We start from the raw sequence: 22,884 nt of genomic DNA on the forward strand, positions 1-22,884 counted from the left end.
ATTACTAAAACAGAAGCAGAAATCCCCTAATAATCAATCACGTTTCTTTGATTTATGCCAATTCTTCTAACCTGATACCTGATCCTCAAGAACACATTGTACCCATCAATCTGTGTACAGGTACACGGTAATTTGTAGCCAATTAATTCTGCTCTAATTAGCAGACTTGACAAAATGACTGGATGGATGGTAGATTGCAGGGAGATTGGTCAGCAACATGACGTTACGTGGTACCTGATAGTGTAACGAGGTCATACAATTGTCGAGTACAAGTCATTTAAATTACAACTTTGGTGGGACTTTATTGGATGACTCCAGAAGAAGGCGGAGATTTGATATCGTTATATTTGGGTCGACCACTGAAGGTCGACACATGAAATAGATAGACAGGGTTGGAAGGTTGACGCAAGCATTAGGTCGATAATGGCAAGGTCACCTGTCTAAAGGTTTTCATGGTTGTTTTGTCCTGAATGTTGACATGGGCACTGTCAAAGTGTACCGCGTCCCCTCGCATAGCATGCTGCGCTCACCATGCTTCGGGCACGGTGTTTTGCTGCCCTAGTGGATGGTAAATACTGCCTGTCGGCAGATGTCGACTCAGGAAAAAAAAAAAAACCTGTGAGAAACTCATGTTTATCTTTTGACTGTCGACCCAATGCATGCCGTCCCAATATGGGCCTAATGACCGTACACCAAATAACTATATATAACAAAGACTAATGAACTGCATTGGTGAATTCTGTTTCCTCGGACCAAATTACTGTGTGTGAGTGTTCTACTGGCCTGAGAAATTATATTCTATTATGGAAGCTGCCTAAGGGCACTCTTGTCTTGTTGGTTTTGTCAGTGTTGGCCCCGTTCATGTCGACCTTTTAAGTCGACTTAAACATTGTATGTTAGCCATCCGGATACTTCTATACAGTACTGAACTAGTTGTGCTCTGTACAAATGTCTTAACTGCAGCAATAGGAGTTTGTGGTTGTTAGATCATTATATATAGAATTAAGTCATTTGTTGTATAGTATAATGAAATCTATTTCTAAAAAGCAGATCTGGTCAAGTGGGTTTGTCATATATAACTGATCCAGTTTATAAATGCGTAATACAGATATCCTCTGTGTTCTTTCTGCAATCCAGTATCCTCCAATGTCACCACTCTAACCAAGTACAAAGTACTCCTGGGCTTCCCAATTAATATATCATTTCAGTCACAAGTGCTGATATCTATCCAGTATAATACCCCTTTTACATCAAGCTTTTGACCCAGGTTAACATGGCTCCCGCATCAGTGTATAAGGGTTGACACCGGGTCAAGTGGTCTTGGTAGCTTGCAAATTTGGTTCTGAAAAGCAGCCACATTTGGTGGCAGTGTGAACAAGCCACCCATCTCACCCGACCCAGGTCCCATTCAAAGCATCGGAAGAGATGCATTACTGGCACTGCACCTGTGTACAGTGTGCGCTCCACCAACCTGGGACTTAAGCTGTGTACACATGGGGGCGATAGGGGCTGAAATCGCTGGAAATATGGTCCCTGGCGACCATATTGCCAGTGATGGGAGTGTGTCCCGGCGATAAATCGCCGGGGGCGCCCTACCGTTTTCAGCCCCATTCTAATCGCTGGTCGCAGGAGCTTGCTCCTGCGACCAGCTGATTACCTCTGTGGCACCGCCGGCAGAGGTTCCCTTTCATCAGCGACCATCTCTGGTCGCTGATGAAAAGGAGAAAATGAGCAATATATTACTAGCAATATATTGCTGAGCAATATATCTCCCCCGTGTGTACTGGGCTTAACCTAGATAAGCACCACAGTTTAAAAAGGGTCTGACCCAGTTTGGAATTGTTACAAATCCAGGGTCAGGTGTGGGCCTTTGGTTTAAAATGGTTAGAAATATTCCAACACAGATGAATGCGGTTATAAATGAAGTGCTACATCAAGTTGCAGAGCATGTTGTACTCTATGGGAAGGGTCACAATCTGCAGTATCGGTTTTGACCTAGCAACCACAGTCAAGTGACACATTGTGAGCAGAGAGGCTTTGGAAAACCTCTCTGAGATTGGTCTCCTTTGAGCACCATAAAATTCTTTACCCTCCTTTTCCCGATTTTGCATTCACAAGTGGTGTGGGTCTGTGACTGGCCGCTATGTGTTGCAGTTTCCAATGAGATTTTTAAAAAGAGATTATATAGTTTATGTTTAAGATGAACCCAACCTATCTCTCATGAGTGTCATGGGAGCCAGAGTCCCAGGTGACTGCATGTTTTCTGTATACAATCTGGCAATGAGCCAGTGCTTTTTGGTTAACTCTGTGCCTTGTTTAAGGATAAGCAACACCAAAAAGTGGTAGCTGTGAGCTGCACTGGGGCACACCAATAACCATTATGTGCTGATGTCACTGTGCCAGTGCTGGGCGGCAGTGGATGTGACTGTTCTGGGAGAGGTGATTGCCAGTGCTGGGTGGCAGTGGATGTGACTGTTCTGGGAGAGGTGATTGCCAGTGCTGGGCGGCAGTGGATGTGACTATTCTGGGAGAGGTGATTAGCAGTGCTGGGCGGCAGGGGATGTCGCTGTGCGCAGGAGAGGTGATTGCTGGGTAGCAGGGAATATCACTGTGATGGGAGGGGTTGTTCACTGTGCTGGAAGTCATGGATCACGCCAAGGGCCAATGACTGGATGTCTGCGATGGAAAAACCTTAATGCATAGGAGCATCTATATAATCCCAGGAGCACCTATACGCTGTACTACAGCTATCTGCCTTCCATTAGACCGGCCTTGGCATTAATCCCTTCTCTTGTACTTTCCAAATACATTTAATGGAGTCTTATAATTGTGTGGAAAATCATTACTAGAGTCCAGCTCATGTCCAAGACCCCCCCCCCCCCCCCCCTTGCTGTAGAATCATAAAACGCTGAGATTGCTGACAGCTGGCCTGACTTAATGGATTAAAGAGATTGGGCAAGGCCTGCGACCTGCCTGCCAGATGTCCCAGCGGATCCTCCACCTCCCATCGGAACCCACTAAATCATTCATGTTCTAGGTGCCTGCATTTGATGGGCCTGCCGGTGCATTAGAAATCTCCACTGGCTATCAAGGGGTTAACCGTGGCTTCCCGTGAAGTAGGAAGATCAGGAAAAGGAAGGAATCACTTTGGCAGCTGACGACCTTTCACCTCTATTGTTATAACAAGCCACAAAGCCCTTGTGGGTAGGACATGTGTTGGAATAAGGAGGTTAGCTGCCATACTTGTGGCTCCGTGGGAGGCTTGTAAGAAAAAAAACCGTTGCAAAGCAGAATTATTTTTATTTTCACTCTCTAAACATTGTTCCGTGCCAAGAATGCAGGACCGCTGCCATGAATTAGCTGCCGCATGTGACCCCAGGATTAAGTTCAGTCCTGTCGCATTGACTGTCATGGGGCGGAGATGATTTATGGAATGGATGAGGACAGAAGCGAGAGACGTCCTGTATCTTTCAGTGATGATCCCTCATCTCTCATCCGTTCTGTTTTCATTTTGAAAAATTATGAATTTGGTATTTATTTTACCGATCAAATTTTTGAAGTTGGTTTTGACAAAACGCAGTGGTGCGTGCCCATCCCTGGTGGAAAAAAGTTGACATTTACAACATCTCATTTTATGGTTAGGGCTTAAATGCATGAAAACTAATTATGTCATGGAGAATTGATCATGCCTCTACCCCTAGACCTACCTCCTAGCTGTCCAATTACAGCGAAGCAGCCCCGCTATTTGCACACTGTCCCACCCATGGGTCGCAGTGGGCGGGGGGACAGTTGGGAGAGCCAATGGTCACTGCTGCCATGCAGATCAACTGGTGGTCAGTGAACAGATGCTCTACACATGCACATGGCATCTATTAAGTGGGGTGAGTGGAGTAGGGAGGTCTGCCCCGCTGCCGAGCACGCCCCCAAAATGACTAAAAAGAGGGTATCATGGCACTAAACATCCCTCGACCTGAGTACATGCCCATCCAATCCACTGGTGATTAAGCATTAGGATTTTATCGCAGGATGGCCTAGTGTATGCGTACTCTGTGCTTTACCCATGTGCAGTCTATCGCCACAGCAAATTCACAGCCGTGCGATCCGTTCTTGATAACCCCCTAATTCCCAGTCCCCGATCCTGCTCTTAACCAGGGTTGACTTATACCCCTTTCACACCGGCCCCCTGGCAATTATCCGGCATTTTTGAGCGCCAGGTCATTTTGCCGGCTTCAGCCTGTCCCCAATTGGCACCATCTGCAAATTACCGGGTTAAAGCTTTTCAACCCTGGAATTTGCTGAAAAACTCTGGTTTTTCTGTGGTGTGAAAAGGGTCAACACGGGTCTTAAATCCCGGCACTCCGGCCCTGCTCTTGACCAAGGTCAGAGTGCCGGGATTAAAGACCTGTGTTGACCCTTTCACACCACAGAATAACCAGAGTTTTTCAGCAAATTTCTAGGTTGAAAATCCGGGAATTTGCTTCTGGTGTGAAAGGGGTGTTAGACTCTTATTTAACAGCTAATAGACCTGGCAATTTCCCGGGTTGTAAGACTGAAAAGGGTATTGGTGAATGGGTGGTGCGTTTATTACCCAGAATGTTCTATAGATGATCATCCAATGGGGTATAGCGAATTCTTGCCTGTAAGCTACGTATGGAACATCTAGCAGATGCATCAAGTACAGAGCTGCTGAAAGCTGTAATAGAAAAGTGTGAAAAATCTCAGATAATACAAGTACTGTCAGCTATTCAAATGTGCAATTATCCTGGAGATGATCTATATCTCTAAAACAAATTAAAATGTCAGAAAATGAGATTTTATTTTTGCATATTTTGTAGCGCGGTTCTCAGCCTTTCTGATAGCCGCCTGTGGAGGCTGATTTTATTCTGTCGCTGTCATTGTCTAGACAGGTGTCCCTATAATTTATATGGCAGACTGAGCAGTGGTGTAACCGAGGCAGAACACAATGCTTGCCTAGGAACACTGGTTTGCAGACATGTTTATTTTCTTGCATTAAATAGACTTTAGATTTCCGTCTGTTTTGTTGCCATAGTAAAGTGCCTGTGAGAGTTGGCTATTATCTCTGAAATAAGGGGGTATGGTACATGTGTATTATCACGGCGCCCATGATCGCTGATCGAATCGTATGCAAATCGCATGTAAAATCGCAAATGATTTGCATACAATGCGATGCGATTTAGCACACCACCACTTTCCACGTCAGTCCGAAGCGTGGCGAGGGGACGCGTCCTCCTGACCTGTTCATACACCCACTATCCACGCTGGCGTGGAGTTGCATTAAGTGTGGCGAGCGCGGCGAGCCACCGAGCCCGAAGCGTGGCGAGCGGACACGTACAACGAGCCCAAAGCTTGACGTGCGGACGTGGAATGCACGTCAAGTAATCCACTGCGCTAGCCACGCTTTGGCCACGTTTTATGCATCCGCTCGCCACACTAAAATCAACTCCATGCCGACGTGGATAGTGGGGGTATGAACACGTCGGGAGGACGCGTCCCGCGTCCCCTCGCGGTTCTAGCTGCACTCGCCACGCTGCAGGCTGACGTAGATAGTGGTGGTGTGCTAAATTGCATCGCAGATCAAATCGTATGCAAATTGCATACGATTTGGTATACGATATGGCATGCGATCCGCGGGTATGGGCGCCGTGATAATACACAAGAACCCGGGGGTATTATATCAGTTAAGGCCGGAAATGATTTCTACGTCCTTCCCAGCTGCCACCTTGCTGTTCCCCTGTCCAGGGCTTCTCCTGCCTGACGCGCTGGGAACCCGTTTTCATTCTATACTGATGGTTGCAGCACCTCGGTAGCTGAGCTTGGGGAAGTAGAGTTTTGTGCCGCTTCTTGCTAGATTGGAGCTGAATAGTGAACGCGGCGCTGGGGTCCTGTGTAACGCCCGGCGTGCTTTCAGCTGTAACCTACATGGCAAGGGCTGCTTACAATACGGTGCTTCCTAAGTACAGCCATCCCACAAACTCAAGTTGGTTTCTGACAGAGTGAACTTTGCTAACGGGTGCGGATTAAAAGATCGATCATACGTAGTCAGTAAATGGGTTGACAACAGATGGTTGACCGTTAAATGGTCAACATGGACTTAGGTCAACATGGTCAAAATGTCGACCGGACCAAAGGGTCTTGCAAATGATCGACACAGAGAAGGGTGACACTTTTTGTTCTTTTAACTCTGAACCTAACCCTCCTCTAATGTGTAACCCTAACTTTTCCCTGCCACAGCCTAGCTCTCTCCCTGATGCATAACCCTTCCATAATGCCTAACCCCTCCCCGCGATGTGTAACCCTTCCCTAGTTCCTAACCCTATCTGTGCCCTTCCACCGCCTAACCCTTCCATAGTGCCCAACCCTAACCCCTCCCCGCGATGTGTAACCCTTTCCTAGTTCCTAACCCTATCTGTGCCCTTCCACAGCCTAACCCTTCCATAGTGCCCAACCCTAACCCCTCCCCGCGATGTGTAACCCTTTCCTAGTTCCTAACCCTATCTGTGCCCTTCCACCGCCTAAACCTCTGCCAATTGCCTAACCCCGGTCACCTAATCCCAAAACTTGTATAAACCACATGTCCGCATAAGTCCATTAAAATCATTTAACTGTTGACTTTTTTGTCGATCTATCTACCAACAAACGTCAATAGGTTGATACTGTATTGACCATCGGTGTATATACTGTCTGTCTACCCTCCAGATACCTTCTGCTTACTTAGTATCATACCTAATGCTCAGAAAACTGTGAGTACACTCTAGAAGTCTGTAACCATTTCACATCATTGGTGAACTGAAGTAGACATTGGAAGGCATGGTTGGTGTAGTGCATGGGTCTTTAACCTGGGGCCCTCCAGATGTTGTAGAACTACATGTCCCAGCATGCCCTGACAGTTTTGGCATTCTTTTATAGGAAAAATGTGGCAATGCATATTGGAACATGTCGTTTCACAACATCTGGAGTGCCACAGGTTGAAGACCTATGGTGTAGTGGTTAAGGTGCACATACACGTTGCAATTATTCTATACAATATTGTATACAATATCGCATCTCGGTTTTGCTGTGAGATGAGTTCTATTACAAAAGGATCTGCAGCACAAACTTTTTGTACTAGATCTCATCGCAAAACTAAGATGCGATATTATATACAATAATTGTAACGTGTATGGGCACCTTTAGTATTACAGCATCACAGAAATGAGGTTTGTTTCCACACTGACCCTAACCATCTGGAGTTTCCATGTTGTGTGTGCATGGGTTCCCACGGGGTCCTTAATTTCTAACCCTAATCCCCAAAAATAAGTACTGTCAGGTTAATTTAATTTGTGTGTGTGTGTGTGTGTGTGTGTGTGTGTGTACATTTTCTAGGACATGGGTCTTCAAACTGCAAGCCCTCCAGATGTTGTGAAACTACAAATCCCAGCATGCCTTGCCACAGTTTTAACACTCCCTTATAGCAAAACTGTGGCAAGGCATGCTGGGATTTGTAGTTTCACAACATCTGGGGGGCCACAGTTTGAAGACCCATGTTCTAAGAAATATAGGTGTATAAGATCTATAGGGGCAGGTTCTGGTATGAACGCCAAATACGATCTGTATAATATGTGTATACCAGGGGTGGCCAATCCGGTCCTCGAGGTCTACAAACGGTCCACCTTTTCCAAATCACCTAGCTGTTGCACAGGTGCAGTCATTACCAATGGTCACATTTTCACACTTGCTGAAATCATTCCAACTATAGATTCCCAGGTTGTCTGATATACATGAACTGTCGGTAGATCTTGAGGACAGCTTTGACCACCCCGGTGTATGCTTTATAACTGATAACAAGCCAACTTTTGCAGGTTTCTAACAAACATTGCAGATTGTTATTAGTGCTGTTTGTTTCTTTACATTTTCCTAAATCTTCTGTATACCAACCAATCAGATTCTATTAGCTTCTAGAACAGAAAAAGGAAAGATCTCAATCTATTAACCCTTTGAGGTCCGCACCAAAAAAAGTATCATAAACGGATTTCTCATCCGTTTGGTAGAGGCCTATATCTCATAAACTGTGGAGTCTCATTTTAAAAAAACTATTGATTGTTGTTGGTTGTTGTTAATATTACCCTCAGTTTTTTTGTGGTGCAGACCTCAAAGGGTTAAAGAAAAAGACAAAGGAGCCTGTGATATGTGTTGGTTCTCCAAAGCAGCTGCTAGGTATGAGATTGAACAAAGAAAAAATACAAATATAGCAGCGCTTATCTACAATGAAAACTTACTACACAACAATGTGGTAATAAAGATTTTATGTATAAAAAATTACTAAGAACATATACATAAATATTACAATAAAGATAATAAAAACTGATTGATAAGCTCACTCCCAGGATTGGTTAATAAAGAATAAATTGAAGGTAAGTGCACTTTACCAAAAGGTCCTGAATTGGTGCCGCTGGAGGAATCTGTGGAGGGATCAGGATGTTTGAGACCCCAACTTTGCCCAAATGACCTCACTGGTGACGCAGTGTACCCCAAAAACAGCTGGAGGAGATGTGGTTGGGCGATGTGGTAGGAGGGTGCCCATTTTTGGGGTACACCCTCCACAGATTCCTCCAGCGGCACCTATTCAGGACACTGTGCTCTTACCTTCAATTTATTCTTTATTAAGCAATTAACTTCCACGATTTCATCCAGTCCTGGGAGTGAGCTGATCAGTTTTTATTATCTTTATTGTAATATTTATGTATATGTTCTTAGATATAAAATCTTTATTACCACATTGTTGTGTAGTATGTTTTCATTGTAGATGAGCACTGCTATATTTGTATCTTCTCGAACAGGCATGGCCAAACTATGGCCCTCCAGCTGCTGTGAAACTACAAGTCCCATCATGCCTTGCACACAGTTTTGCTACTAGGGAATGCTAAAGCTATGGCAAGGCATGCTGGGATGTGTAGTGTCACAACAGCTGGAGTGCCACAGTTTGGCCCAGGTCTGGTGTAGAAGGTGCTAAATAAGAAATGGAATCTAGTTGCTATGGGTAACATCCCATGTTTAGCTGAACTCCCATCTAAAGGTTCCCATACAAGGTGCGACAGGGCAGTTCCCGTGCACATCCCATCACACAGCACATAAAGTCTGTGCTGCCTGTGCACTTGAGTACTAGATTGCATCTTATCTAGTACAAAAAGCACGGTGCTGTAGCACATTGTATGCTTTTTGTATTAGATGCTATGCAATCTAGTACTAAAAGCACGGAGTTCATCGCACAGTGTATGGGTACCTTAAGTAAATGTACCCCTCCATCCGCAACTGCAGCCTACTACAGCTTCAGACTGGCAAAGTTCTTCTTTTTTCTTTTTTTTTTTGTGTGATTGACATAAGGGAATTTTTTTTTTTTTGCTTATTAAAGTATATGATTTATTAAAAGTATGAGCAAACAATCCATGCGACATACGCTGATTTTTTTTTTTTACAAAAACTTTGTATTGAAATGATTGAAAATGTTTTTGTTTTTCTAAAGCATTTAACTAGAGATGTAATTACATTTTGAAATAATAATAATAATGATATTTATATAGCACTTTTCTCCCAATAGGACTCAAAGTGCTTCACCATTGTCTTTACAACTCAAATCAACAAGCTTAACAGTAGATGTCAGTGAAATGCCTGAGTAAATAGGAACGTCTTTAGTCTATTTTTAAAGGATTCTACGGTGGGGGCTTCTCGCACTGTGCGAGGAAGAGAGTTCCATGGAGTTGGAGCAATAAAGTTGAAAGCTCGACCCCCAGATGAATTCAGGGAGATTCTAGGTACTGTTACTAGTCCTTCAACGGATCGTAGTAATCGAGTACGAAAGTAAGGAATCTGCAGGTACCTTGGGCCCTGGTCATGTAGGGCCTTGAAAGTGAGTAAGCCAATCTTGAAAACGATTTGCCATTTTACAGGTAGCCAGTCAAGGGCGTAGAGAATGGGAGTTATGTGGCTGGAGCGGGGCTGGTTAGTTAATAGTCTGGCGGCTGCATTTTGTACCAGCTACAAGCGGTGCAATTATTTTGCTGGGAGACCAAGGTAGAGAGCAATGAAGTAGTCTAGGCATGATGATATAAATACATGTATGACTTTAGGCAGGTCTTCTGAGGGAATTAAGTGCTTGATTCTGGCTATGTTCCTTAGACGATAGAATGAGGATTTGATTGTGGCTGACACCTGATTCCGCACGATCAGAGTTTTTTTAGTGCTGTGTCCCCCAGCGAAATAATTAAAAATGTGTAGGACATCACCCTAGTTTCCATAATTATGCTGGTAAGTCTACCTCCCCAACACCTCAGTACAGTTGCCTTTTTTCTCATCCTAGAGATCCTTCTAACCATCTAATTCAAGTATGATAAGCCTACAGGGCAGGTGGTATGCTTTGGGTCTGCTGTCTGGGGGCATGACTAGGTCTGCAAAGGACTGTGGGATATGGCTCATTCATTTTGTTTATAATATTATTAACCTTAAACTGTCTCCTTTTCCACCGCCCCAAAAACCCGGGTCAGCGGCGGTGTAAAATGGGTCACCCCTTGTCCCTTTACACAGGACTTCTACCCAGGTCCTGACCTGGGTAGAGGGCAGTGTAAACTTGTATGCCTGGTCATCCGACCTGGCTCCCGTTTACATCAACGGGGGAAGCCGAACCTGCGGACCGCAGCGTCCGCAGGTTGTATGGAGGGGCGCACACCGCCTCCGCTGTGGTCTGCAGACAGCAGTGGCAGCAGCGGAGGAGGTGAATGGATGCCTGTGTGCGGCAACAATTCACCTCACAGATGACTACTGCGGGTAGCCCAGCAGCTTACCTTGGTGCTGGGCTGCCCCCCAGCACGGCGATCAGCGGTCCCATGCTGGGTTAGAACCGGGATTTTGGGTGTAAAAGGGGTATAATTGGCAGTGTTAAGCAAAGCAGATTTAACGTTACAGTACATTACCTGTCTGAAAGGCTACTAATCCAGTTTATTGTGTCATTTATAAAGTGTACACATGTGTAATTATACATGTCTGCACATATACCGTTCCCTCCGGACATGATTGATTCATTTACTCTGAGATTGAGCAAGACATTTATTTGAAATGAATGGAAAAATGATGGATTTCTTACATCTGTGCGCGGGAGGGGTGTAAAGTCCATGTTCAATAAGCAGATGCCACCCAGGAACCCAAATCTAATTTTGGAATGTTGCAGCACTTCCTATGCCTGATATGCTGAGCTGTTCACACATAAACCCCAGTGTATTCCTGTAAGGGTCAGACATTCATGGAAATATGGTATGGGTTAGTCACCAACTGCTGATCTCTTGAGAAAATAAGTGTTCTGTCTTTGTTTTAATTTGGAGATGTAGTTTATTTTTGAGTGGATTCCTGGCATGCGTGCGGCGGATATTAGTATAACAGGGCGAAAAATAACTTTATTTAATGGTTTGCGGCTGAGATAGGCTGCGGCGGGTCATTACTGCTGCTCGGCCAGTTTAAAGAGCAGCGCTAGATCTGCAGACGTTTTATATCTCATCTAGATGGGGGTGTCGTATTCAGGGGAGGAAATTCCTGATCTGTGCCGTGGCATAATAGCCAGGAAGGAGAGGAAGCCGAGACCTCTGTGCAACGCAACGTACAGCTGCGGACCAGGGAGCAAACAGGATGCGGACATGTGTTGCAAGGAAGTAGCTATATATCTTTCCAGAAATGCATCAGATAGGGAGCCGGGCACATAGCTAGGGTGTGATTGTGCATTGGACGTGACTCACGTGGAGATTTAACCCTTCATATGTTGGGTACTGTGCTCCATTTGAATATTGTACAGGAAGAGCAAGTAGTACATCTCACCTGCATACAAGTTATGGTCATCTGTGGAAAGTCACTTGAGGCTTGTGCTGAAGTTTTCACTGGACTTAACCATAGAGATTGGCAATTTGAATATTTTCTGAGGTGACTGGTTCGATTCCCACCATGACCCTATCTGTGTGTAGTTTGTATATTCTCCCAGTGTTTGCATGGGTTTCCACAGGGCACTACTGTTTCCTCTCACACTCCAAAATTCTATACTGGTGGGTTAATTGGCTCCCAACAAAAATTGGTCGGAATATAGATCGTAAGCTCCACTGGGGCAGGGACTGATGTGAATGGCTAAATATTCTCTGTAAAGAGCTGCGGAATATGTGTGCGCTACATAAATAACTGAAAATGAATATTTCATTTTCCATTTTATTAATCTTACAAGTTTGCAGCAGCAGGGTGTCGTCCCACCTCTGCTCCTTCAGGTAGCCACTCTGTAATGTTTTGGGGAAGCGAGTGCACTGGCCAGATCTGTCACTCTGTGACAATTGCTGGGCGGAGTCATTGAGTGACTCCACCCAGCGTTATACACACACACTCACATATTGACAGTTCTGGGCTATTATATAAGAGATCATTTTGCCACTTTTATGAAAACACTTCCATAGATGACTGTGGCAAAAAGGTGCTAAGTTCCCATTAACCAATAAGATGTTTGTTTTCATTTTCTGTACTGTAAATACTACAGTGGCAGTGTCTAATGACTATTGTAGAAGGCCAAATTCTCCTTACCTTTTTGAGGTGAAGTACCACCAGTTGCCACTAGAGGCCACTCGATGGGCCAAATTATACCTTAACAGAAAGTAATACCAAACGCTCTGTTTCAAACTTGCTGTATAATGAGAGAGGAAAACAGAGTTTGGAGGGAGGGGCAGATATGGACTAAACCGTCATTTGGAAGGGGATTTTAACTAAATGATAAACTTGCTGCTTTTAGAGCCTGGGAATATCCATATCCAATTGCAGGCCATGCAACAGCCCCACACGTTGGCAGCTTGGACACAACTGTAACACGTACCTTTCCACCTCTGTTGCACCCCCCCCAAGCGCACACACCTCGATGTGCACATGGCCCGTAAAAATCGTGCATTTGTACATGATCTCGCTCTAGTGTATGGCCAGCTTAAGTTAAATCATCCCTGCTTAAGCATGGATAGTCTTTAAACCTGCACAGTTGCCTTGAAGACCACGTTTGACGTAATATATAGATCTGTGTGTTTTTTTGGTACTTGTTTCCTAGCACGGCCACACCGATTTACATCGGGGTGGTCGTGTCGGAAAAATCGGGTCGATCGCATCGCATGCGATTTGGTCGCATGCGATGCGATCGTCGCGACCGACCGATTTTGGACCCGATTTTTTTTTTTTTTTATTAAATGTAAATCGGGTCCCTGGGACCCGATTTTACATTGGATTCAATGTAAAATATTCCCAACCCCCCCAAATGTCACGGCGTACACCCCACCCCACGATAGACGCCAACCCGAAGCGTGGCGAGCGCAGCGAGCCCGCGAGGGGCGGCGGTGCGCGTCCTCCGACCTTTTCATTCCCCTACTATCCACGTCGGCGTGGAGTTGAGAATAGAATAGTGTGGCGAGCGCAGCGAGCCACCGAGCCCGAAGCGTGGCGAGCGCAGCGGATACCTTCACAGGTAAACGCGTCCCTTCGCGGACTTCACAGGTGTCCGCGTCGCCACGGACACCTGTGAAGCCCGCGAGGGGACGCGTATAACTGTAAAGGTATCCGCGTCCCCTCGCGGGGCTTGCTGCGCTCGCCACGCTTCGGGCTCGGTGGCTCGCTGCGCTCGCCACACTATTCTATTCTCAACTCCACGCCGACGTGGATAGTAGGGGAATGAAAAGGTCGGAGGACGCGCACCGCCGCCCCTCGCGGGCTCGCTGCGCTCGCCACGCTTCGGGTTGGCGTCTATCGTGGGGTGACGACGGGGACATCTAAAATGTGAAATGGGTCATATTGGCCCATTTCACATTTTTCACATTTTTTCAGGATTTCAATGTTAAAAAATCTTTTAACATTGAAGCCTATGTAAAAATCGGGGGCATCGCGTCGGGACCTATGTTAATGGTCCCGACCGACGCGATGCCCCCGATGTTTTACCTTTCCCGACACGATTTCAATGTTAAAATATTTTTTAACATTGAAGCCTATGGGGAAATCGCGGGCATCGCGTCGGTCGCGTCGGGACCATTGTTAACGGTCCCGACCGACGCGATGCCCCCGATATTTTATCCTAGCCGGCCAAATGGACCTGATTTCAAAGGAAATCGGGTCCATCTTATGGATCGTGTACCTTAACTAAAGGTACACGATCCATAAGATATGTGGCCGTGCTAGGAAACAAGTACCGTTTTTTTTTTTTTTTATGGGATCCTTTTAACATGTTGTTCCAATATTACAACCTATTTCCTGTCTGTTGACGTAGGGAAAGCACGTTAAAATATATATATATATTATCGCAATCCTTTTCTCCTTCATAGTTACATTGTTGCCAGCGGGAATGTCCTCTGACATAATTCTATTGGTATAAAGAGCAGTCAGCTCCCCTTACCTTGTCGGCAAACATGTTTGTCACACATCTGTACACAATGAAGGCCTTGCCACCCTCTTTGTTCCCTGAAAATGGCTTTATACTATAACTGGGTGTGTGCATGTCATATATTGACATTTACAGAGCAGGTTGACCAGCCGGTGCAGACACACCTAGGCTGCGAGGGAGTCAAAGTCTGCGCTGTTGCTCCGTCTTTTATGTCAGCGATCGTATAAATGAGGTTTGGGTCTTGTACATGTTGTAAGCTTTATTATATATATTTCTGGCTCCTCTAAATCCACCCATATTTTTGCATGACTGCCCCTTTCGGTAGCGGCTATAGATGTGGAATCTGTCTCGGCGAATCGGCACTGAACTTTATTACTGGCTGAGTCATTTTGCAAATATATATATATAAAAAAGAAAATGCTTAGAACCTTGTTCCAACATGAACGTGTTCCTAGTTCCTGAATTCCTAGTAGCTATCAGGTATGCCTCCAAATACCCAGATTACGTACGTTCCTAAAACTGATACATGATACATCGAGGAATACTTAAAATTTCCTGGGTACCCCCATAGAATTGGGTCATTCTGGGCAGAAGGTGGATAATTACACTGCACATCCTAGATCTGAATGAATGAAATGTTCTTATTAAATACTTTGTTCTTTACATAGTTGAATGTGCTGACAACAAAAATTATCAATTGAAATTACATTTATTTACCCATGGAGGTCTGGATTTGGAGTCACACTCAAAATTAAAGTGGAAAAACACACTACAGGCTGATCCAACTTTGATGAAATGTCCTTAAAACAAGTCATATTGTGGCTCAATAGTGTGTTCTTAATTGGATTCAGGTCTGGGGAACGGGCAGGCCAGTCCATAGCATCAAGGCCTTCATCTTGCAGGAACACTCCAGCCACATGAGGTCTAGCATTGTCTTGCATATGGTCTAACAAGGGATCTGAGGATCTCATCTTGGTACCTAATGTCAGTCAGGCTACCTCTGGCGAGCACATGGAGGGCTGTGCGGCCCCCCAAAGAAATGCTACCCCACACCATTACTGACCCACTGCCAAACCGGTCATGCTGGAGGATTTTGCAGGCAGCAACGTTCTCCTTGTGTTATTCGAACGATCTCCTTGGCGTCTCCAGACTGTCACGTCTGTCATGTGCTCAGTGTGAACCTGCTTTCATCTATGAAGAGCACAGGGCGCCAGCGGCGAATTTGCCAATCTTGGTGTTCTCTGGCAAATGTCTAACATCCTGCACGGTGTTGGGCTGTAAGCACAACCCCCACCTGTGGACGTTGTGCCCTCATACCACTCTCATGGAGTCTGTTTCTGAACGTTTGAGTAGACACATGCACATTTGTGGCCTGCTGGAGGTCATTTTGCAGGGCTCCTCCTGTTCCTCCTTGCACAAAGGCGGAGGTAGTGTTGCTGGGTTGTTGCCCTCCTACAGCCTCCTCCACATCTCCTGATGTACTGGCCTGTCTCCTGGTAGCGCCTCCATGCACTGGCCACTACGCCGACCGTTTTTCACAGAAGTGTGATTGACTTGGAGTTACATTGTGTTGTTTAAGTGTTCCCTTATTTTTTTGAGCAGTGCACATTGGCTAACCACTTTAGGGGATGGTAGGTGTCTGAACTTAGAATTGTGTTTCAAGCTCATCCTCTTTGCATAGGCGGTTACAATCTCCCACTGAATAATAATCTGCAAATAAGATTGCTCAAGACAAAACAATTGGATTTTAGGATAATAAGGGTTCCATCCATAGTCCTATCTGTAATGGGCACAAAATGTGCGGTGCACACGGGCATCTGGTCCAGAGGGGCCCACACAGCACACCTTGCACCCATATAATTATACTTAGCCCTCTGGAGTCCCGCGGAGGCAAGCCCTCAGACAGGAATCTAAGGTAAAATGGCTGCAGCAACCGTTTTCTCTGTGATTTGCATATGTGCAATAGAGATGTCCTAGGGGAGAAAGGCAGTGGTGCCATGTTCCTGGAGACCTACACTGTAGACTGTGCTATAAAACCACTAGTGAAGAGGGGCTTGCATGGAGCCTGCACGTGGGCCTTCTTCACTCATAAAACACGCAATACAGTTTATTTTTTTATTATATCTAAATTGCAAACATATATGCAAATTTTCAGGACTAATCAATATCGTTAACGACTATATCTCTCTGTGCCATCTTCCGTACCCCCACCTAGTATGCAGTCACTGAGTGACTACATTGTCGGATTGCCCTTGATGTTCGCAGGATTGGGTATATCGTTAACAATCTGCTGTTGCTTGCATCGTTATCGATCTACTGGGCATACAATGAACGATATGCACAATGACATTGTTAACGGCATCATAATCCTGCGTTTCGTTCGGGAAAATCGTATAGTGCCTACCCAGATTTAGTTATTTGTCTTAAGAATAGTCTCTGCGTCCAATATTGAGTAGTGACCCTGTATACTCTGTGTTCTCGGGGTGGCGCTCCTCTATCCTACATCACACTGGGCACTGTAATCCGTTTATTTAATGTTTTGTACAAAGAGGATTGGCGGATCCATACTGCGGATTTGGGGCAGTGATGTTCTAACGAGCATTGCAGTTGTGCGTAGCTTTGTTGTTTCAGCTTTTTGTCCTGGGTGGTAAAACTTTTTAATAGTTAGAGCTTTTGTGATTGAGGGCAGGAGGGAACCTTGTAAGGGTCCTGCACTAGTAAGCAAAGTGTTGAATACATCTCCCTTCTCTGTAGCTTATTTGTATGTTATCTTAAGGAACTTTACATTTTTTTGGGCAAGTTGTCTGTTTTCCGTCGCTGTCTCGTGCAGAAGTCACATCGTGGTTTGCCCGGTTTGTGCCGTGCCTTATCGGCTGTGACACTTGAGTGATCGCAGTCCTTATTAATGCCAGGGCTGGCAGAGCTTGTGACCCGCTGCCTCGTGCAGGGGCTTGTGTGCCGCTCTCACTGGCAGCAGAGCAGCGTTTCTTTCCCCGACCTGCTCTGCACAGGAAAACTGCAGAGCTCTGCAGCACAACACACGGGATTGTGATGTCCAGTTCTACACATTGCATAACATCCTGCAAATCTGATAACTGCTCCATCCTGCCCTGTATGGTCATTGGGCGACGGGAACATTGTGTTCTGAGGGAACTATTTTACACTATTAAATCCATCATTTAAGGCTAACCCAGTCCCTCTTAGGATCTGATATGATACAGTGTTTTATTTGTTTTCATGCATTTACTAAAACAAATCTGTCTGTTGGCAATGCATTTAGCTGTTCTGCAGGGTGTCCGTGGGTGACGTTTGATCAGTGTGGCTCACCCTACACCAGCGCCTCTGGCTGCCTATGACACGCACTGAGCTGTCCACAAAGCATTGGCCAATTGAGACCCACCCAGACGTTCCAAATGGAGCATTATATGCTATGGGGTACAGTGACTCCCCTTTCGGACATCAGCCCAAATCCGAGGGTTGAGAGTCTCGGGTCCATGACTCTGCTAGCAAGCATAGTTTTTCCCGGAGTTATCAAACCAGTAGATTACCCAGATTGGGTCTCAGAAGGTGCAACCTGGGTCTTGATGACCCGGATAACACTTAAAATTGATAGGCTGGGGAAAGCAGCAGTGGGTGTTGATCTCATCTGAATGCTGGAAAACCTGGGTTATCCAGCGACCCGGGATTTCCAGCATTTAAAGCAGACCTGTCGGCAAATCTGCAATTTTTGCAGATGGACAAAACCATGCAGGTGGGGCAGATGTAACATGTGCAGAGTGTTAGATTTGGGGGAGTTATTTTGTTTCTGTGCAGGGTAAATATTGGCTGCTTTATTTTTACAGTTTAGATATCAGTTTGAATACACCCCACCCAAATTGTAACTCTCTGCACCTGTTACATTTGCCCCACCTGCAGCGCAGCATAGTTTTGTCCATCTACAAAAAATGTCAGCCTTGCAAACAGGTCTACATCCGTACAATGAGAGATGAGATCATCACCAGGCGCTATCTGGTGTGAAAGGGGTACGACCCTGGTATCAGTGTCACCGTTTTATGAAAACGATAGTTCCTGGCTACAACCCTTTATCTGTTTCCCAGGTACGTGCCGGGTGGAAGACGGGATTTTATTTTGGAAAGCGGTATTCGTAATGGAGGCTAATTTCTAGCAGCCAATTGGCTAACTTTTCTTTCAACCTGATTGGTGGATTTTTGGCCCACAGATTTCGCTCGAGTCCGATCTAAACTCAGTGGTCCAGTTACTGCTCATTGCACAGCACCGTGTAAAACAATGAGAAGCACCTTCCAGTCCACATGCATCATCAGTCAGAAGGGTTTACGGACAGTCATCAAATATAACGAGAACCAGTTCTAATTTACTTCCATTTATTCACAAACCTTTACCCTCCTCATTCACTTTATCTCCCTGTACTAGTAAAGAGAACCATAAACGTTCCCGGAGTCTGTATAAAGTGGAATCACGTTTTATTTTTAGGGATTGGTGCCCAGTGCCATTTTCTTCAGTTGCCACAGATTTCCGGAATCCAACGTTTCCCGATGTGGCGACAGGATTCAGCATGATGTCATTGCGCCGTGGTTTCCATTTCAGAAGCGATCGCATCATAGTGATAAAATTGCCAGTGTAATGGCCCCCACACACACAGTGATTTAGGGGCATTTTCTAAGCAATCTCACTAGATCACTTAGAATATGTCCCTACATTGCTCCGTGTGTAGAGGCCATAGCGATGTGTGGCCCCCGCACATCACTATCGCCGGTCAATTAATACCCAGCATGCTGGATAAATGTAGTTAGTCGTCGGGGTTCTCACCGGAGAACACAGGCCCCAACAGATCGCTCAGCGCTGACACATCGTTGCGTGCTCAACAATCCAGCAGCGCTCAGAACGCTCAGCAACTCGCTATGTGTGTAGGCCCCATTAGGCACAGCATTAACACCCCAAGCGTATCTTTGTTTGATTCGCATTCTTGTGGGTCCACCTAACCCCACCTTGGTACGCCGGCCCACCATTTGCAAGGTGCGTTCCTTCACCCTGGCTGCGAATGGATGTTTTGCATAGACATCCATTCACAGCATGCAGGGGAACGGCCACATCATTCGATGGTCTGGCTGCTTGTGCATGTAGCCACAGCTGTACTGTTATGTTTCAATTTAGATTTCAGTTCGGACCTCCCCCAAAATCTAACTTTCTGCACATCTTGCATCTACCCCACCTGCAGCACAGCGTGGTTTCACCCAGGTGCTCGGTTACTTGGTCTTTTTTGTTTTATTAACAGTCCGCATGTAGCTGCAGGAATATACTGATTGCTGTGCTAATGACCACTGTGCCCTGCCCGGGCCTAAAATCCAGACCTTCATAATATCCAAAGTTGGTTTGTTGCTGAATTGGCGACTGAGTCCTTCTGTTCATTGATATCGTTTCTCCTTCTGTTACAGCAAAGCCTTTCACTCAGCTGCTGAAGGGAATGCAGCTACACCGTGAGGACTTTGAGATTATTAAAGTCATAGGACGGGGAGCATTTGGAGAGGTAAGAGAATATAGATCTTTCCCTTTTACGTGGACCCTGGCATCACTGTCCTGGTGCATTTAATGGAATTTTACTGTTAACTCTGATGTAGGTGACTGATCCATTGTAGATTTAACTACCCAAATCACCACCTTGCAACATGTTGTACAACCCCGTTGGTGTGCTAGTTGCAGACATCCCGGCTCTTTATTGATCACTTGTATTCCATCTTGATTTGTGTAGAACAAGGCAGGAAGGTCAATGAGATGAGATCACGTATTTATAGTAGCTGGCGGTTACGGAATCGGCACTGTGACCCATTAGAATCCTGCCATGTGTATTCTTTGTCCAGTGATACATTTTGATTGGTTGCTGAGTTCAAATACCAGTTTGCCTCTGCACCACCCATCGCACACGTCCCCATTCGCGTTATGAAAAGTTAACCGCTGGCTACTTTGGCATTTACGGTGATAGGGAACCTCAGTCGTGTATGTATTAGAAAGTAGGAATGCAAGTGGAAAAGGAAAACAAACACTTGTAGTCTACGCCTGTCCGACGTGAGGATGGTTCCAGGCGACACTTACTGTAAACTCTGGTAATTGCAACATGCATAAAAAGTTTGTTCTTGTTCCTTATCACTTAGCTCGATAATACACCCACAAACGTGTTGGTCTTGCCAACTTTCCAAAGGGCATTGTTTCCCGCAGTCTCACGTGTATGAATGTACGGAGGCAGCTAACGTAACACACGGAATATGGGCGCAGTACTTGTGCAGATGAGGATGCCCAGGCAAGGAGTGTTACTGGACGGCCTTATTCTGAGGCTCATTGGGCGGACTGTATAGTCCATTGTATCCGGACTGATCATAGATTGACACTAGGTCGACAGGATCTAAAGGTCGACAGAAAATAAGTCGACAGGGTCAGTAGGTCGGCATGCAATTTTGTACAAAATTTTGAGCCGACAGGCGGTTTTTCATGCCCTACTGTCCACTACGGCGCGGTGGGAGAATATAATAGAAGCATGACGAGTGCAGCGGTACACTTAGAGCTCTGTTGACACCAAAAAAATGGGAAAACTCCATTCACTGTCGGCCTTTAAACCCTGTCTACCTTTTCAGTGTCGACCATTGGAGCCTGTAGACCTTCTAACTAGAGATGTGCGGTTAGGATTTGGCTCGGATTTCAAAGCTATATTTGGTGTATTATCACGGCGCCCATGATCACAGATCGAATCGTATGCAAATCGCATGTAATATCGCATACGATTCGATTTAGCACACCACCGCTATCCGCGTCATGGCCCGAAGCGTGGCGAGCGCACGCAGCACACGTCCTCCCGACCTGTTCATACCCCCACTGTCCATGTCAGCGTGGAGTTATTATTATAAAGTGTGGCGAGCCCGAAGGGGATGCGTACAACGAGCACAATCTTGGCGAGCGGACGCAGAATACACGGCAAGTAATCCGCTGCGCTTGCCACGCTTCGGACTCGTTTTACGTGGCCCCTCACTGCGCTCACCACACTTAATAAAATCAACTCCACACAGACGTGAATAGTGGGGGTATGAACAGGTTGGGAGGATGCATAACGTGTCCCCTCGCGGGCCTTGCTGCGCTCGCCACGCTTCGGGCTGACGTGGATAGTGGTGGTGTGCTAAATCGCATCGCAGATCGAATCGTTTTTAAATCTCATACGATTTGCTATACGATATGACATGCGATCCGCGGGGATGGGCACCGTGATAATACACAAGAACCCAATATTTTATTGGCTATCCACAACATGTGACAGCCGATAGCGAATAAGAGTCGGATTTGAAATCCGAGCCAAATCCAAACCGCACATCTCTACTTTTAAGCCTGTCGACCTTGTGACTGTCTAACATTAGTGGTTGACCATATGACTGTAGACCTAGACATTGTAGATCTAATACACTATAACCATAGTCCATACTGCATTCATGTTCTGCATTGTGACTGGTTTCCCTACTTTGGACTAGATCCTTGATGGCTAACCTTGACACTCCAGCTGTTTTTGGCCTACACATCCCAGCATGCTTTGCTTCAGTTTTTCTATGTGGCCATGCTAAATCTGATACAGAGCATGCTGGGATGTGTAGTTTAACAACAGCTGGAGTGTCAAGGATCTAGATGTACTAAGCTTCAAACAAGTGATGTGGGATAGTGCAGAGGGGAAAACTCTATACTGTATAATAGTGTGCCAAGCGCAGCGAGGCGCCATGCCCGAAGCATGGCGAGCGCAGCGGTACACTGTTGTGTTGGCCATGTCGACTTTTATAGTAAGTATGTCAGCCTTCATAGTGTCCACCCTATTACCAATACCCAGATAACGTACCATCCATCCAGCTCCGTACTATCATTTTTCAAACGCAGCCTGTAACATGGTAGCTAGATTGGCTGGTACTTTATCTCTCTCCACGTTGTCACTTTTTGAAGCTTGGCCTTTTGTAAACAGGCGCTCCGTCACAATGGTTTTGGCAGCTCTGTTTCTGTTGCTGTGTAGAATTGTTCCGTTTGTCCCCTTTGTGTCAGATTTAATGACCAACGAAGTCGACTTATAATGCCAATGTAATCAAGAGGGCCATTTATGTTCCTCATCGTAACCATCCCATACGGATCTCTCGCGCGGTCACGGCAGCCAAACACTGGGTCGATTTTTAGCTAGACCCCAGCTGTAGTATTTGCGGCCAGCAGAATCTCTGTAATATGTTTGTTTCCCGAACGGTTTCATTGTCTTTTCAGGTGGCTGTTGTCCGAATGAAGAGCACTGAACGCATTTATGCCATGAAAATCCTAAACAAGTGGGAAATGCTTAAGAGAGCAGAAGTAAGTCACCCCACCCCACCCCCTCCCCTTTATAACCAACGTTAGGGGGGTTTTACTTGAAAGCAGCCAGCACGCTTGATGAAGCGAAG

General features: G+C 45.7%; 1 protein-coding gene across 1 annotated transcript in view; it reads left to right on the plus strand.

Moving 5' to 3' along the window:
* CDC42BPB (CDC42 binding protein kinase beta) overlaps positions 1 to 22,884 on the plus strand; it is a 145,534-nt gene that overhangs the window by 11,318 nt on the left and 111,332 nt on the right. Inside the window, exons 2-3 of the mRNA XM_083166071.1 lie at positions 19,876 to 19,967; positions 22,712 to 22,795. Coding sequence (XP_083022197.1) covers positions 19,876 to 19,967; positions 22,712 to 22,795 — 176 coding nt within the window. The remainder of the gene's footprint in view (positions 1 to 19,875; positions 19,968 to 22,711; positions 22,796 to 22,884) is intronic.

This window comes from Crinia signifera, chromosome 12, assembly GCF_055691185.1.
Source record: "Crinia signifera chromosome 12, ASM5569118v1, whole genome shotgun sequence".
Taxonomy (NCBI): domain Eukaryota; kingdom Metazoa; phylum Chordata; class Amphibia; order Anura; family Myobatrachidae; genus Crinia; species Crinia signifera.